General features: G+C 42.6%; 3 protein-coding genes across 4 annotated transcripts; all 3 read right to left on the bottom strand.

Annotated features, from left to right (window-relative positions):
* Positions 1-2,135: 2,135 nt before the first annotated feature.
* LOC6524695 (annexin A7) lies at positions 2,136-3,268 on the bottom strand. The gene has a single exon (XM_002100503.4). It carries the CDS (start codon positions 3,206-3,208, stop codon positions 2,204-2,206), a length of 1,005 nt encoding a protein of 334 aa, XP_002100539.1. The 5' UTR covers positions 3,209-3,268; the 3' UTR covers positions 2,136-2,203.
* A 1,310-nt stretch (positions 3,269-4,578) lies between these two features.
* On the bottom strand, positions 4,579-5,623 carry LOC6524694 (cuticle protein 16.5). The gene is made up of 2 exons (XM_002100502.3): positions 5,500-5,623; positions 4,579-5,350 (listed from the first exon to the last, which is right to left on the bottom strand). Exons 1-2 carry the CDS (start codon positions 5,500-5,502, stop codon positions 4,724-4,726), a joined length of 630 nt encoding a protein of 209 aa, XP_002100538.2. The 5' UTR covers positions 5,503-5,623; the 3' UTR covers positions 4,579-4,723.
* Positions 5,624-7,269: 1,646 nt separating this feature from the next.
* Positions 7,270-9,349, bottom strand: LOC6524693 (putative testis-expressed protein 13C). 2 transcript variants are annotated; one of them, XM_039373432.1, is made up of 3 exons: positions 9,322-9,349; positions 8,572-9,225; positions 7,270-8,124 (listed from the first exon to the last, which is right to left on the bottom strand). In XM_039373432.1, the coding sequence occupies exons 1-3, from the start codon at positions 9,322-9,324 to the stop codon at positions 7,432-7,434; spliced, it is 1,350 nt and encodes a 449-aa protein (XP_039229366.1). In that variant the 5' UTR covers positions 9,325-9,349; the 3' UTR covers positions 7,270-7,431. The 2 variants fall into 2 exon arrangements, with proteins under 2 accessions (XP_039229366.1, XP_039229365.1); XM_039373431.1 differs by having other exon boundaries at positions 7,270-9,225.
* Positions 9,350-13,201: the final 3,852 nt, after the last annotated feature.

Here is a 13,201-nt window from a genome sequence, read left to right as displayed (position 1 = left end):
TGACTTTCGTCCATTGTCTTAGCTCTATGTTTTGAATTTATGGCAATATGTAAATCGTTTAAGGGCCCACCAGGCTGATTTCCCAACTTCATACATATCTACACAGAGATCTAACTCGGTGGCAGAAACGTGTCCAACCTTCGGACATTTTCAATGGGCCATAAGTTATTGGTAATCAGGGGCCATCGATTGTTTGGCTGGATCTCGATATGGATTCGATACGATTTCATATGCATCTCGTAGGCGTGTGTCGGAGATTATGATGGGCATGTCATGGGGCTTACAAGCGATTCGCTTCGACTTAATACAATAATACAATAACCCAACTATGCGGATCTTGGGAGGCCATTCATTTGAATGCGAACTTCTTCTTGTGCATCTGGCGCCCCAAACACGCGCCCCAAAATGCTGACAAAAAGCGCAGAAAAGTGACTAATTGAAAACAAGGTAAGATTTGGGGTCCACAAAAGAAAATGTCAAGTTGAGGGCCCCTGACAGCCGCGGGCACAGTCTGCCTTAATTATGACTAATTGCTGTGCGAACAGCCTCCATATCCAAAGCTATAGCTCACGATCGTGATGAATATTCAGCGCCGTTCGATTCCAGCCAAAAATTGCCACAAATCGCTGAATTGATTTCGATAAGCCACTTTCGATTTGCACGTACCGCAAACGAAGGGCTTAAGGTTGAATTAAAGATATCCAGAAATTCAGATACATAGTTAAAATCCCTAGGGTATATATAATCTATATTTATATAGTTAAGCAATATTTACGCACTCCAAACAAAATTAATAAATAAAGACCCACTGCTATTATAAAATTCATTAAACTAATATTCTAATAATATGCTCATATTCTTAATAAGTTTCTCTGCACTGCATATTTTCTATTATTTTACTAGCAAATTTAGTGAAACATTAGATAAGCCGCCCAACTGATGTAAGATGATAAAGCGTGTCATAAAAGGTGACAAAAGCTCTCCCAGAAGACAAAAAGACATTTTTTACCTCTTCCCCTTTTGCCATTGCCATAAAAAAAAACCAAAATGTTATAAAGGCTTTTAATGTGTTTACCGAATCGCAGGCAACAACACAATCAACAGCCACATATATAAATAATTCAGTGGAGACATAAAAAAAAAGATGAATAGAAAATCAATTCGGGTTAGTTGAAGTCTATAGACTTTTGAAACGTTTGGCCAAATATGGAAGTTGAATAAGTCTGGCTTAAAACTATGGAAAAATCCCCTTTCTGATAACCATCTTGAGTCCAAGAAAGAAGATAATTATCATATGTGTATGTTCTCTTTGACGTCAGAAACTGGTTTGGCAAATCAAAAATATTGTGAAGCTAAAAATAGTTCAGATAATTCTACGAATTTTGCAGAGATTTTTACAGAGATCATTAACTTAAATCGATTATGTTTGCCCTTTGGAAGGGCAGCTTTTTTTCAACTTCTTTTCTGTGACGTCAATCTTGGAAATCTTTTAAAGCGAAAATAAATCATTTAGGCTGAAATCCGGATAATTTATTTGCCCTTTAGTTGGATTTCTTTTGGAATATGAAATAATGATATCATTGTAAAGCGAAAATAAATCATTTGGGCGGAAATGCAGGTAATTTATTTGCCCTTTTGTTGGATTTCTTTTGGAATATGAAATAATAATAATATTATTTTTAATGAGCCATTGTGGTGGTGTATTTTTATTCTTGTACGATTTTGTTCCTAGTTCATTCCATCCAGAAACTTTGAAAGTTCAATAAACTTCTTGATCGCAGATACCGCGTGCATAATTATCGTAGGACTTCGGTTTTAGTCCACACCCAAACCACTAATCGTGTTTTTTTTTTTATTCCAGCCTTTAATCGCCTTGTATTGACTTTTGAAGACAACATGTGTAGTTTATGAACACAGATGTCTGGCTATTCGGCTGTCTGGCGAGGGTATGCATAAAACATACGTATGCAGATATGTTTCAATCACGGCGATAGATTGTCTCGTTTATGGCTATCAGTCAGTTTTGGCGAAGATTACGATTAGCATAGAGACAATCGTTTTGTCTGTCTGCAGCTTTATGGCCAACAGAGCCAATAAATAAATAAAAACACAAGCAAAAAAAATACAAAACAAAATATGGATCATAATTTATGGCGAACATGTTTGATGAACACCCCACTTTGGGGCCTTAAAGCCCATCGAATTACTTGGCCCTCTTGTAAACGTAGCCGCCATTTGGTGCGTACACCGTATCCGCCACACTCTTTGGATCATCGGCCAATGGTGGTGCCACTAACGTCCTCTCTCCGTCCTTTGGTTGCTCCTTGGCCGACTCATCGGAGTAGCCCGGCGGAGCAGGTCCTCCGAAACCGGGTCCAAATTGCTGATATGGATTCTGGCCGGGCACAGGTCCGCCGAAACCCGCGGGCACATTGAAACCAGCGGGACTGGGTCCTTGGAAGGAACCTTGGGCATTGGTTAGCGGAAGTCCCTGGTTCGTCAGGAACTCCGGTGGATATGCGGCTCCTGGGAAGGGTCCTCCCTGTTGTGGGAAGTTAGCTCCTGGATAGTTGACACCATTGCCAGGTATGCCCTGTGGACCAAAGGCACCTGCCTGCGGTGGAAACGCACCTGGCTGTGGGGAGAAGGGAGCTCCTTGCGCTGGGAATCCATTGCCGGGAATGCCTTGTGGCTGGAAGCCAGCTCCTTGAGGAGGGAAACCGCCCGCCTGGGGGAAACCACCTGCTTGGGGAAAACCACCTGCCTGGGGGAAACCACCTGCCTGCGGACCGAAAGCACCACTCGGCGGCACTTGGAAGGCCGCATTCGGAGGACCTCCCGGGAATGCACCTCCATTGGGATAGGCCGATGGTACTGGCCCTATGCCGGGTCCACCTCCCTGCTCGATCGGTGCTCCGCCGAAGCCGAAGAATGGTGGATAGATGGGCAGTGGGAAGTTTGGCGCCTGGACAGGCGATTCGGGAACGTTGCTGCCCGTGGGAATGGCATAGCCCGGCGGCAGGGCTAGTCCAGTGGAGGGATAGAAACCAGATGGATCCTTCTGGACCTCCTGGCCATCGGCAGACCGTGTGGATGGCTCCTGTTCCCCACTGGGCGGTGGCGGTATGTATTCCTTGGGCAGGTGACTCACATCTCCGTGGATCAGGGGCAGAAGCAGGACCACAATGGCCCACAATGGCTGCATCATCTTGAGCTCCGCGTTGATCTCCGGAAGCTTGCACGGCGACAATGGCTATGTGGCCACGGGCCCCAAATCCGCCATATATATAAGACGGCATATCAACGTATTACATAAATTCGCAGTCGGCTCATTTCACTTTCCCATTCCGGGGAACGGAAATTGCTTTGCATCACCACAAAGGTTCCATAAATAGTCGCAAATCGGTTGAAGGTTGATGGTAGGTGCGAGGGGAGGTGCCAAAACTGAACTATAAAAATTAATTTAGCGTCCGGATTTTACATAAATAAACTAACACCGAAATCGAATCTCAGATTTAGGATCGCGCAAAGCAAAGAGGCGATAATGAAAAAGATGCAATAAACAAAAAGAAAGAATAATGACAGGTAAAATGTTATTTCATTTGAATTCAAGTTCTTGTTCATCTTCAATTTATTGCATACTAAATTTTAGAAAATAATGTCTGACAGCAAAAAGGTGTTAATAAACCACAATAAAAAAAGACATCAAAGCGGATCGTTTTATATAGTATATTAACGAACTGAAAGTTTAATATAAGAATTTTTTTAAAAAGTCTTGAGTCCTTAGCTCTTCAGAAATGTCATGCATTCTAAGCAAAAATCTACTAGAAAATCTTAAAGTCATTGTTTTTGAAAAAACCAAAAATCTTGAGTCTAAACTAAGAAAACATTCAAGTTTTATGCTAAGCTAAAACTAAACCAAAAGCTTTTGGAATATGCTTAAAATAGTCGCAGCTTCCAAGTTTAATCAAAGCTGCAAGCTGCTCATAAAAAGCCCAGCGACTTAATCAAAGCTTTTTATTACATTTTAGCGCTAATCGTTATTTAAAAAATCGATGCTTATTGTTTATTGTTTAGGTTCTTGTCCTACAGGTTAACTAGTTGTTAACTAGTCAAGGAACTTAGCTTTCCCATTTATTAAATAACTAATAACCGATGCCATTAAGTCTTCTTTACTTTGTATGGACATATAATTCATAAACTTTATTCTATGTTTATTGCCTTATATAGTGTCCTCTTTTGTCTACTTTTAAGTAATAAACATCAATTTTATATAAATTTATAGTTCCACTAACAACTTGTTTTTGACGTCCGCCTTTGAAACCGAACCACACCAAAACCGCATAAAAACCGCGCCAAAACCGCACCTAAACCGCAGCCCAGTAGCACTCAAGTCGCGCGATTCTGGTATCCTGGTACAGAATCGACTATAAAGAAAATATGGACAGATATGATATAAAGTGCTATTTAATATATGTATAATCTTTTTCTACAATAAATTATAAAAGGCTTTTTTTATCCACATAAAAAATTTATATTTTTTAAGGATTATTAGATGCCCATTGAAAAACTAAAGTATTTATTTGGATTATTGAAGTTTCGGTTTATTTTCGTTGTTAACAAAGTTCACAAAACAAAAAAAAATAATTGATGGTTAATTTGGGCAGTATGTGTTTATGTACACTTTTTCGTGTTCAGTTGCAGGCCTCTTCGTTCAAGATCCCTACTTCCTGTAGACGTAGCCACCGTTGGAGGCGTACTGGGTGCCCACATCCACGGAGGGAGCGGAGTAGCTCACCGATGGGGCAGAGTAGCTCACGGAGGGAGCGGAGTACGTCTGCTGGACAGCGGGGGCGGAGTAGCTGACGGCAGGAGCGGAGTACGACTGCTGGACAGCGGGGGCGGAGTAGCTGACCGAGGGGGCGGAGTAGCTGACCGAGGGAGCGGAGTACGACTGCTGGACAGCAGGGGCGGAGTAGCTGACCGAGGGAGCAGAGTACGTCTGCTGGACGGCAGGAGCGGAGTAGCTGACCGAGGGAGCAGAGTAGCTCACGGAGGGAGCCGAGTAGCTAACGGCGGGAGCTGGAGCGGAGTAGCTGACCGAGGGGGCGGTGTAGGTCCTCTGGACAGCTGGTGCGGAGTAGGTCCTCTGGACAGCTGGAGCGGAGTAGGTCTGCACGGGGGGCAGGTACTCGCTGCTGGGGGCGACGTACGACTGCTGGACGGCTGGTGCGGAGTAGCTCACCGAGGGGGCGGCGTAGGAGCTCTGGACGGGGGGCAGGTACTCGTTGGCCAGGTGGCTCACATCGGCGGCCACGCAGGCGAACAGGGCGAAGGCAATAAGGAATTTCTGCAAGTAGGACAACACACAGTTGCACACGTTATAACACAATATACAAAGCACCATAAAAAAAAGTCAAATTAAATTTAAAAAAAAAAAAAACAAAAAAATAGTTTCTTGTTTCAAGTTGAACTTGTGTGTAATAATCCTTCACTGACCATTTTGAGTTGAGGTTTCTGCGTTTTGAAGCGACTGTGCTGGATGAGCTAGAGGCTGCGACTGATGCCGGTCCCTAGAGACGACTGTCAATTTATAGCGGCCGGCTCGCCGGCTCTGAAGAAAATCCCCGGTTCGCAGCCGGAGCCCGTTCAACTGCAGCGGCGGCACAAGCGTCAGACGCCGGGGAAGAGGAAGAAGAGGAAGCGGAGCAGAGCAGGCTTAAGCGGTCAGCGGACCAAGAAGAAGCTACCGCAAGAGACGTCACCATGAAATCAAGACAAACAGCAGCTGCCTGGGAGGCGATTTAGGGACGATTCGGGGGCGATTTCATAGCTACACATGTAAGTCGGCAGCTAATTGCCAAAAGTTTAAAAAAAATGTAAGTATTTTCAATTAAAAATTATGATTAAATAATTTACAATTGGTTCTATCACCTGTGCAATGTGCAATGTAAATTACTAATAAAATAAGACATTTAGATACTAAACTTACTACTTCAAACTGCATTTGCGCAAATAGTTACTTAAATCGAAAATAAGTGTCACATTTAGCCATAAAATGGCTAAAATGGCAACACTAAGTAGGGCGGGGGTTAAGAGCATACGATATATGGGCAAACTACCAAACGGCAAATAACATAATCACATAAAAATTAAATTCAACATATAAACCAACGAAATCGCACATGCAAACGGGTTTGCCTCATTTACGATAATATAATTTTTCCGTCCAACGCAACGGGTTTGCGGCGGGTGAACTACTTTGGGACACCTTTTTCGTGGGCTCCTCAATCTGCCTTATTAGCGCAGGGCGTGCGAGGGGTTGGTTGGGGGTCTTGTGCCGCACAAAGATGAACCAAAAAAAAAAAAAAAAAAAAAAACAACTAAGGGGGTTCCACTAATTAACATTCAATTTAACACATTATACGCCGCACAGCCATCCATCCATTTTTCTCGTTTTTAAGCCAACCGCAGAAATGGGCATGGTTAAAACAAAGAAAAAAAAAAAAAAAGATATCCATTTGCAGAGATCCATTCGGCCTCGTTCGAGACACTCGTACAGATTAATGGGCCACAGAACGTGGTGTTTTCGGAAACAGAGCCACACACTCGCACTTTCTAAAAACCCATAAACACAAAACCCATCAGTGGAGCCGGCAGAAGATGGCCTTGAGAACAGACGCCAGTTGGCAACCTCAAGAGTTACGAGTTCCCGAGCTGGCTTTACATAATAAGTAACAACTTTTACTTGCTGCCACATCTTTGGGCCTCTCGGGCCCTCTTTCCACTGCCCGTGAACTTGAAATGCAGCACAGTCAGAAAAAATGATGCCACTAGAATGCGTACAATGAATTCAGTTAGACCGCCGCAATTGAATCATCCAAATGAATAATCACAAATTAAATGTATTCATTCTCTTGCAACATTGTAGCAACGCAACATAAACATTACTTGTTTAAGGTTACAGATCACAGCTGCAAGGTAATGTATATGCGATTTATAGCCCGTTCAAATCGTCTGTGTGATGATCAATGATTAAAATCCATGTTTATGCAGGTTGCATTTATGATCACGTTGAAGAATTATCTTTGAGTGTAAAAATGACAGGAAATGCCATGCATGACGACAAGTTGATGCAACTTTAAACTTCAATTAACCATGGCCATTTCGAGAACTGTAAACAGTTATCCTTTATAACCACATGTAATGCTGTATAATTATAATGAAAAAAGGTTGGAAGGGTTTTAAAGAAAATAATAAGGTTCAACATTCTTTATATAAATACTTTACTCTTGGGGTTTATTCGTTTTTCTGCACACTAATAGAAATATCAATAATTTACAAGTCCAAAATTAAAGATATATCATGTGTTAAAAAAAAGATGTATAAATCTAAGCTTAGATTAGACTCTGTGGCTCTCAGTAATTTGACTTAGTAAACATAGCCGCCGTTCGACGCGTACTGCGTGTCCTGGCCGGACTTGGAGTAGGTGGTCTGTAAATGGGCAGGAGTAATGGTGTCGGCGCCAATGGCCACCGGAACATGGGTCTCGGCATTGAACTCCTCGATGCCATTCGAGGTGGGCTCCTCGTACAGATGGGCAGGTGTGATGGTGTTGGCTCCAATGACCACTGGTGCCTGTCGTTGGACAAAGGCGGCGATGGGTTGTGCGCTCTGGTAGGAACTGCCAGCTGATCCGGCCACGACTGCCTGGCCCTGGCTATGAACGTAACTCGTCTGGGCAACGGCGGATTGATAGGAACTGGAATCTGACCCAGAAACAGCAGAGGCGGCGGTCGCAGCTACAACCGACTGCTTGAGGTAAGCGGGCGTGTATTCAGCGGGCTGATAGGAGCTGGAATCTCCTCCGGGAACAACAGCTTCCTGCTCCTGCTGCTGAATGTACTTGTAGTGAGCCTCCTGATCAGCCTGGGGAATGAACTTCTCAGGGGTATAGGTATCAGCTCCAATAGCAGCTGGAACTGGGGCATAGGTATCAGCACCAATAGCAGCTGGAACTGGGGCATAGGTATCAGCTCCAATGGCCGCTGGCACCGAAGTCTTAAGATGAGCTGGAGTGTATTCAGCTGGCTGGTAGGAACTAGAATCCCCACCAGGAATCACCTCAGCGGACTTCAAATGCTCGGGAGTGTATTCAGCAGGTTGGTAGGAGCTGGAATCGCCACCTGGAATCACCTCAGCACCAACAGCGACAGAAGAGGTCTGCTTTAGATAAGCAGGAGTATATTCAGCGGGTTGGTAGGAGCTCGAATCTCCACCAGGAATCACCTCAGCGGTCTTCAAGTGATCGGGAGTGTATTCAGCGGGTTGGTAGGAGCTCGAATCTCCTCCGGGTACAACAGCTTCCTGCTCCTGCTCCTGAATGTACTTGTAGTGGGCCTCCTGATCAGCCTGGGGAATGAACTTCTCGGGGGTGTAGCTATCAGCTCCAATAGCAGCTGGAACTGGGGCATAGGTATCAGCTCCAATGGCCGCTGGCACCGAAGTCTTAAGATGAGCTGGAGTGTATTCAGCTGGCTGGTAGGAACTAGAATCCCCACCAGGAATCACCTCAGCACCAACAGCGACAGAAGAGGTCTGCTTTAGATAAGCAGGAGTATATTCAGCGGGTTGGTAGGAGCTCGAATCTCCACCAGGAATCACCTCAGCGGTCTTCAAGTGATCGGGAGTGTATTCAGCGGGTTGGTAAGAGCTCGAATCTCCTCCGGGTACAACAGCTTCCTGCTCCTGAATGTACTTGTAGTGGGCCTCCTGATCAGCCTGGGGAATGAACTTCTCGGGGGTGTAGCTATCAGCTCCAATAGCAGCTGGAACTGGGGCATAGGTATCAGCTCCAATGGCAGCTGGGACAGAGGTCTTAAGATGAGCTGGAGTGTATTCAGCTGGCTGGTAAGAGCTGGATTCGCCACCAGGAACTACATCCGCTGACTTGAGATTAGCGGGAGTATATTCAGCGGGTTGGTAGGAACTCGAATCTCCACCCGGAATCACCTCAGCGGACTTCAAGTGCTCGGGAGTGTATTCAGCGGGCTGGTACGAGCTGGAATCACCACCTGGCACTACTTCCGCCGAGGAGGAGGCGGAGGAGAATGCGGATGAAGAGGCGGAGAGTCCATAGCCTCCGTCGGCGGACAGGCCCAACTTCAGATGACTGACATCGGCGGCGGCGAGGCCGACAAAGGCCAATGCAATGACGTAGAACTTCTGCAATGGGAACCAGTTGGTGTGGATAAGTGGGTGAGATGGGGGAGATGGGTGGTGGCTGGATAGTTGGAGGTTCCCTCTAGAACCGAAACTTACCATGTTTGGGCCTAATCTGTTGTTGAAAAGAGGGACGTTTCCAGTTTTTATACCCACAAAAGATTTTGGGCCTATGCTAATTGGTGTTTTGTTTTGATCAACGCTTGATTGGGCAACTACAAAATTTCTGTCCTCCCAAACTGCCAGTTTTTTCCTATTATTAATTTGGGTTGCGAATTTGCATAGGTAGCATAACAAAAGCGGCGATCTTATCAACTTGATTAGAACCTTTTCGGGCCTTGGCCTTTCCGTCAATTAAATTGTCGTCTGGTCTATACACTGCACGAAAACTGCTCACATAAGTTGTCATGTCAAACGATTGCATTGTTAGGATCCCAAACATCGAAAGCCATTGTGTTTCTTAGCTTCAACGAAACTGGTTTTAAACCTATTGAATGGCAATCAAATGTTATTTATTGCGAGTTTAATACTATAAACTACTTATTTTTGTCTGTGTACAACTGAATCCTACCGAGAGTATGCTAAATAGAGTTACTTTTTAGCGCCTGGCAAGTTCAGCCGTGTGTCATAATCGGCTTGGTTCGGCAACCAGTTCTCCGACTTTGGCCAAGAGTCTTAGATATGCCAATAAGTCTGCTAATTGGGCTTGGGGAAATCAATCGATGGATGCTTAAACTCGAATCGATACTGCTTATTAAACATAACTATTTTGGTATATTCGTATGACACCAGAACGAACTCGCTGCATACCCCGTAATAATATGGCCAATGGGGCATAATTAAATTTAACTTAATTTTAAGTGATTCAGTATCCCACCAAAAGATATCCAGTTTCGAATTAGTTACGCCAACTTGGGCTGAATGAATTATAAAGATAACCTTTATATAAAGTTTCAGCTTACATTTTATGGGTAAATTTATTCGCTTAAATATGGTTTAGCTGATTTTATGGCTCTCATTCCGCAAAATTAGCTTATCTTATTAACTTACTGACTTTCATAATAAAGGTTGAAAGCGTGCATGATCGGGAAAGCACTTTGCAACCAAGATCATCAAAAGTGGAGTAATTTGAAAACGAGGTATTAGATGACTACCTATTCAAAAGTTATGCGATTAAAACCTAGAATTATTCACGAATATTCGAACTGGGAGGGAACACTCAAAACTCGTTTATCCCAACTCGGATATTTGCTTATTGATTGATTTTGTCGAAAAGATGGAGATAGATGGTCCATCAATGGAGCTTATAACTTAATTGTATAAAAAATGACTAAGTAATAGTGTGATGAATAGCTAATGAATGTGGCGCTATTCAGATAAATATTATAATAATTTATTTTTGAGTATTTAATCCGTAATATAAATTATAGTGTACTTCTAAAACTATATATACAACAAAATGATTCTATATGCTTGCAATCTAATTATTTCCAAAAAGGCCCATTTGTATGCTAATATTAAAACTGCCTAATAAAATGTTATTTTTGGTATGTGGGGACAAAGCATAATATAAATAGAAATTGCTCATGAAACTCTTTAATTTATATTTTTATTTGAATTTATTTTAATAAATTGTAACTTTCCTACTTCTTCTTCATATTATTATTACAAACTCAATCCGTTAATTATGTACATTTTAGATTTGATCTTTTCCATTTTACAGGGCTTTAAAATCCAGAAAATGGATCCCAAAAAAACCAGGAACTTTATTTTAAGACTATGCAAATTTGTGAACCTGGTCAATGCTTTTGGCCAACTAGTCGTGTTTTGGTCGTGTCTAGTATGAATCACTGCGAATGACTGAGATTATCCAAACTCGTTTCGATCATCAACTTTAGGCCTGAAAATTTTTAGACTTTATGTCTTGCCTTGTCTGGACTCTAGTTTTATTTGTGGTTGGTTGACCATTCTTCGTCTTAATTACGAAAATTTATGCTTTGCGTGATGTAATTAAAAAGCAAGAACACAATGAATTATAAGCCTTTTTTAATACATGTTTGGCCTTTATGTAAAACAAATGTCAGAGCCTGACCAAAAAATCAGGTTGAGCGACAAAAGATTTATACTTGTGGTCAGATCTTAAATTTATGTTTTTAAGCCAATAAATATTTGTTTTCGTTCTTTCTCTTTTGGTTGCCAAACAATAGATCAAGTTTGAACCAGTGTGGTATATTCATTTATTGATATTGATTATGCATTTGTGAGGCAAAACTTGTTGGTGACTTAATAGAGGTGTGTATTCCAGATGGGAACTCAGCCCTCAAGTATTTTAGCTTTGCTCTTGGATTTTTCACAGTACGAGGTGAGGTTTCTATGCCCCACACTTTTTCGGTTTACACTTTGATATAGATGAGTATTCTCTGGTAGCCGTTGCCGCAGGGGCTCTTTCAATATTTGTGCAGTTCACTTGCTTGAGGATGATGGCAAATGTTTGCCCGGGGTCTCGGCCCTCGCCAGTGGCCATAAAACAATTGCGGAACCAGCGAAAAGACGCGACAAATTGTTTGGCCCAACAGCAACAGCAAAAGCAACTTGCGAACTGGAGGCTGGAACTCTTTTTGAAACCCCCCTTTTTGAGGCACACATGGATGTTGTGCACACTGGATTACCATGTATTTCGGCCACGTCTGGAGTTCGAATCAGCGACGATCGTTGTGAGAAAAACGATGCTTAAATAAGACGGGCACGGTGAGCTCTTAAATAACATTTGCCAAATTGCATTTTCGTTAAACATTTTGCAAAACCCCCACAAAACGTTGTTTACACTCGTTGTTGCTCTTGGCCAATTCCCCAACTGGAAATCTTGTGATGTGGGTGTGTGTGCCGCTACATCAGAATCTTCGATTTGATCAGTAAATCATAGGATTGCCCATTTATGAGTGGCACTGACCATCAATCTTATATCAAGTGCCGAAATGTTGTCTTGATGTTAATTACTTGTAATTAGCTTATTTTATGATGGAAATGTCAGCACTTCTGTGCGAGCAGTTTGTGCTTTTTGTACATTTCTTGCATGTTTTTAAACCATTTTAAAGCTATAATTGTTGATGATATTCTAGTGCATTGTAAATATACATACATGTGTACAAAACTCGATGCTAGATCGGCATGAATGCAAAGAAACGCATTGGCTTTGGGTTATTTGTTCCGTAAATTCAGAGACACTCGCCGAAAGGCAAACAGTTTCACAGCTTAATTCGCGAGGTAAACACAGTGAGAAGCGCGTAGAACGACGCTCGGAATTTGTTGAGCATTTTGCGATCGCAGTGACCGACTTTGTGCACCTGCCTGCGGAAAATTAGCTGAAGCACACAGAATCGAAAAACAGGAAAAATCATTCACAGTCGCCCAACTTGGGCCAACATTAGATGCAGCTCCAAATTAATATATTTTTTTTTTTGAAGATTGCAATGGGGGGACTCTTTCGACATGTGCGTTAATGCGTCAAAAACGACGGAGATCAATGAAGATTCGAAGGTTTGCCGGCTGGCTGTGATCTTATTACTTGTTTGATTACTCGGCAGAAAATAAGGTGGCTAAGTTTGGATCACAGACCCTGACCTTCTCGCCAAGTGCGAAACGTGCCAGAGTCCGAGAAACGAAATGGAATTAAATTTAATCATTGTTTTACGGCCATAATCTGCGAAAGTGAAGGGCAATCGAAGGAAGTCGTCTGCTGAGATCAAAAAACATTCGGTTGTCTTGGAAGTTTGGCTTTACGACCAAAGCGCGCTAATTAAAACCGTATTGAAAGCGAAATTAAGCCAACAATTGTTGTGCATCGCGAACACAGAGACTTCTTTCTTTGCAGAATATCTATGTGTTTTTTTTTTTTTTTGCACCCGCATAATAAACACATCATCGTGACATCTTCAATAAACTATGGGGAAACTGGACCCAAAAAAAAAAAACTAGTTTG

Source organism: Drosophila yakuba, chromosome X (assembly GCF_016746365.2).
Source record: "Drosophila yakuba strain Tai18E2 chromosome X, Prin_Dyak_Tai18E2_2.1, whole genome shotgun sequence".
In the NCBI taxonomy this organism is placed as follows: domain Eukaryota; kingdom Metazoa; phylum Arthropoda; class Insecta; order Diptera; family Drosophilidae; genus Drosophila; species Drosophila yakuba.
Note: the sequence above shows the minus strand (reverse complement) of the source record. Positions and strands in the feature narration are given on the sequence as shown.

What these genes read in the sequence shown, in the direction of transcription:
- LOC6524695 (XM_002100503.4), bottom strand. Translation starts at nt 3,208, where the DNA reads ATGATGCAGCCATTGTGGGCCATTGTGGTCCTGCTTCTGCCCCTGATC.